Consider the following 2455-nt stretch of genomic DNA (forward strand, 5'->3'; position numbering starts at 1 on the left):
TTTAAAATGCAATTAAATTGCAGAAAGCATTTTGCAAATTTGTTCCCACACGTTAACATTATTCCAGGATTTTGAAAGTATTCAATTATTTATATTAACTTGTAAGCCTTTTTCTTAATTCACTGCTACGCACTCATGTAAGCTTAATATCTATGCCGATGTGATATTAAAAAGAATCTATAAGCCCATCGATATTTACCTTACGATATGCCCATTTTCCGTTCAGTAACGATTAGGATAAGCGAACAGTGAAGACATTCCCTACTGAAAATGTGTAATTTCAGTATAGTTATGGCAAACGTAGCTACAATGGAAAATTTCCTCGATGTGATAAGTAATTACTTTGATCAGGATATCAGCAAAGAAAAGGCACTTGTTTTTATAAAGGTGATTTAAAATTAAAAATGTTCTATACTTTTGGTACAAAAAGTGTTACTTACAGGACAGTGAACTTATTCAGTGTATTTTGAACATATGCAATGGTGCGGATTCTGAAGTGGCGGTTCGTTGTTTGAAGTTTTTGAATGAAATTGCAGAAGCAGCTGGGGATGGAAGGCTTCTATTAGGAAAAATTAATGGTTTTGCCCTTGCTTTGAAAGAAATGAAGAATCGGTAAGTAAGCAGTAGTTTTGCTAAAAGTAAAACAAAACGCCATTTACAACTAATGCATTTTCGCTTTTTTGAATTCATTGTATTGCCAAATTAGATTTTTAATGATATTATTTAATCTTTTTCTTACATTAGATATATATAATTCTGTTTTTCATTATGATAATGCTATTCAACAATAAGTTAATGACAGTTAATTTGAAAATTATTCTCTTTTACAGTATAATGAAATATAAGCACGTACTAATTACTTTTTGTTGATGATAAGTTATTTTATTGTGAAATTGTAAAATTAAATGTCAGTTTATAATATGAAACTTCGAATTTTTCAGACATTCATCGAGTGTCAACATTTGCTTACTCTGCGATGTTCTATGTAAGCGATGCTGTCCATATAGGTAGGTACTTTGTTGTTGGTGCGTTTTCATTAGCACTGTATTGACGTTTTTAGGAAAAAAACACGACTTGCGAAGATTATTTTTGAAAATCCTTTATATGAAGTAAGGAAATTTTGTATTCCACGCGTAGCTCAGGCTGTATTCTTCAAACTGTACATTTCTTTTTCATTCATAGGAAGAAGAGGAAAATTTAAAGATGGAATTGCTGAATATCAACGGAATAATCAGTGTCGCTTTCAATGAAGCGCTTACTGTTTGCAATATTGTTTTACGTCGAAATGTACCAGGAGAGGTAAATGCTAAAGAAAAACAATATTCTACAGTATCACGCTAAAATTGAAAATATTGCTTTGTAGACAATCAAGAATGCTATCCAAAAAAATGTATTATGCGCTGCTGATTTGAAAATAACACACTCAAATGGAGAGTTGGTAATAGATTATTAGCAGAATTGTTTGTTTCATCACACTGGTCACAGTGATTGATATATTTGAAGGAATTTTTTGCCATCAAGAGCAACGAGATGGAATTGTCGAGCCCGAAGTATATTGAATCGCCGGAGCGAACCGAAGCAGGGCCATATGCTGTCATTAGCAAAGACTGCCTTGATAAATATCAGCACAAATCTGAAGGATTGCTTACCGGATTTTTTTCATTTTGCAGAACCCTGTGGTGAACACTTAGAATAGATAATCTTTAAAACGTTTTGAAATAAATTTACTCGATTGATTGATTGTTGTTTGAACTAAAAAAATATGCACGGAAAATATTATGTGCAATTAATAAATAGAAAATGCTTTGCATTGTTAATTATTATTATTATTCATAGAAATAATACATTGTACATTGGCTTTTTGATGAAGCAATTTGAAATTTCAAAAATTATGCGAAACACATGAAGACTCGGCTCGATAAGAGAAGTCATTAATGATAAAATCGAAGTATGTGCATATTACTTATGAAATGGATATCTATATAATGATTTACATTTAAAAAAAGTTGTCCATATGTTGAATTCATGGACTCGATTTATAATATAACTGAGAGAGAAAGAGCAGTTTAATGGAATGTCATTTTGTTTAAAATATCTAACGACAGAATTAAGGATGACTGATTGAACAACAATTTTGCTGTCAACTATATCAGCAACGCTTTTCCACTATTCCAAGATTATAATCTGGATCTTTTCCATTCACGAATCAATCTTTCTGTTAGCAGTTGAAAATTATTGCCTTAAAAATTTCTTTTCCAGCAAGATAAAAGAAGAAATTTAAAAAAAAAATGAAAATGATTCAATGCACTGCTTGTTTATAGTAAATATCTGTTTAATGTGGTTGACAATTAGCATTGTTTTTTTTTCCATCCATTAGCGGTTAAAAAGTAAATTTTTTGTCACATTTCATGTTACAGTAGTAACTTCTGCTTTAATTCTTGAAAGGGAAAAAGTT

At 30.7% G+C, this 2455-nt stretch overlaps 1 protein-coding gene across 1 annotated transcript; it reads left to right on the plus strand.

The window, feature by feature from the left end:
- Positions 1-291: 291 nt before the first annotated feature.
- Tsp_13228 (hypothetical protein) lies at positions 292-1683 on the plus strand. The gene is made up of 6 exons (XM_003368302.1): positions 292-387; positions 443-612; positions 942-1007; positions 1061-1109; positions 1183-1299; positions 1504-1683. The coding sequence occupies exons 1-6, from the start codon at positions 292-294 to the stop codon at positions 1681-1683; spliced, it is 678 nt and encodes a 225-aa protein (XP_003368350.1).
- Positions 1684-2455: the final 772 nt, after the last annotated feature.

The sequence above is a fragment of the Trichinella spiralis genome (genome assembly GCF_000181795.1).
Source record: "Trichinella spiralis strain ISS 195 chromosome Unknown Scfld2712, whole genome shotgun sequence".
Lineage (NCBI taxonomy): Eukaryota > Metazoa > Nematoda > Enoplea > Trichinellida > Trichinellidae > Trichinella > Trichinella spiralis.

Coding starts and splice junctions, on each gene's coding strand:
- Tsp_13228 (XM_003368302.1), top strand. CDS start 292: ATGGCAAACGTAGCTACAATGGAAAATTTCCTCGATGTGATAAGTAAT. Junction 613..941: donor TTGAAAGAAATGAAGAATCG/GTAAGTAAGCAG, acceptor CGAATTTTTCAG/ACATTCATCGAGTGTCAACA. Junction 1,110..1,182: donor TTGAAAATCCTTTATATGAA/GTAAGGAAATTT, acceptor TTTCATTCATAG/GAAGAAGAGGAAAATTTAAA.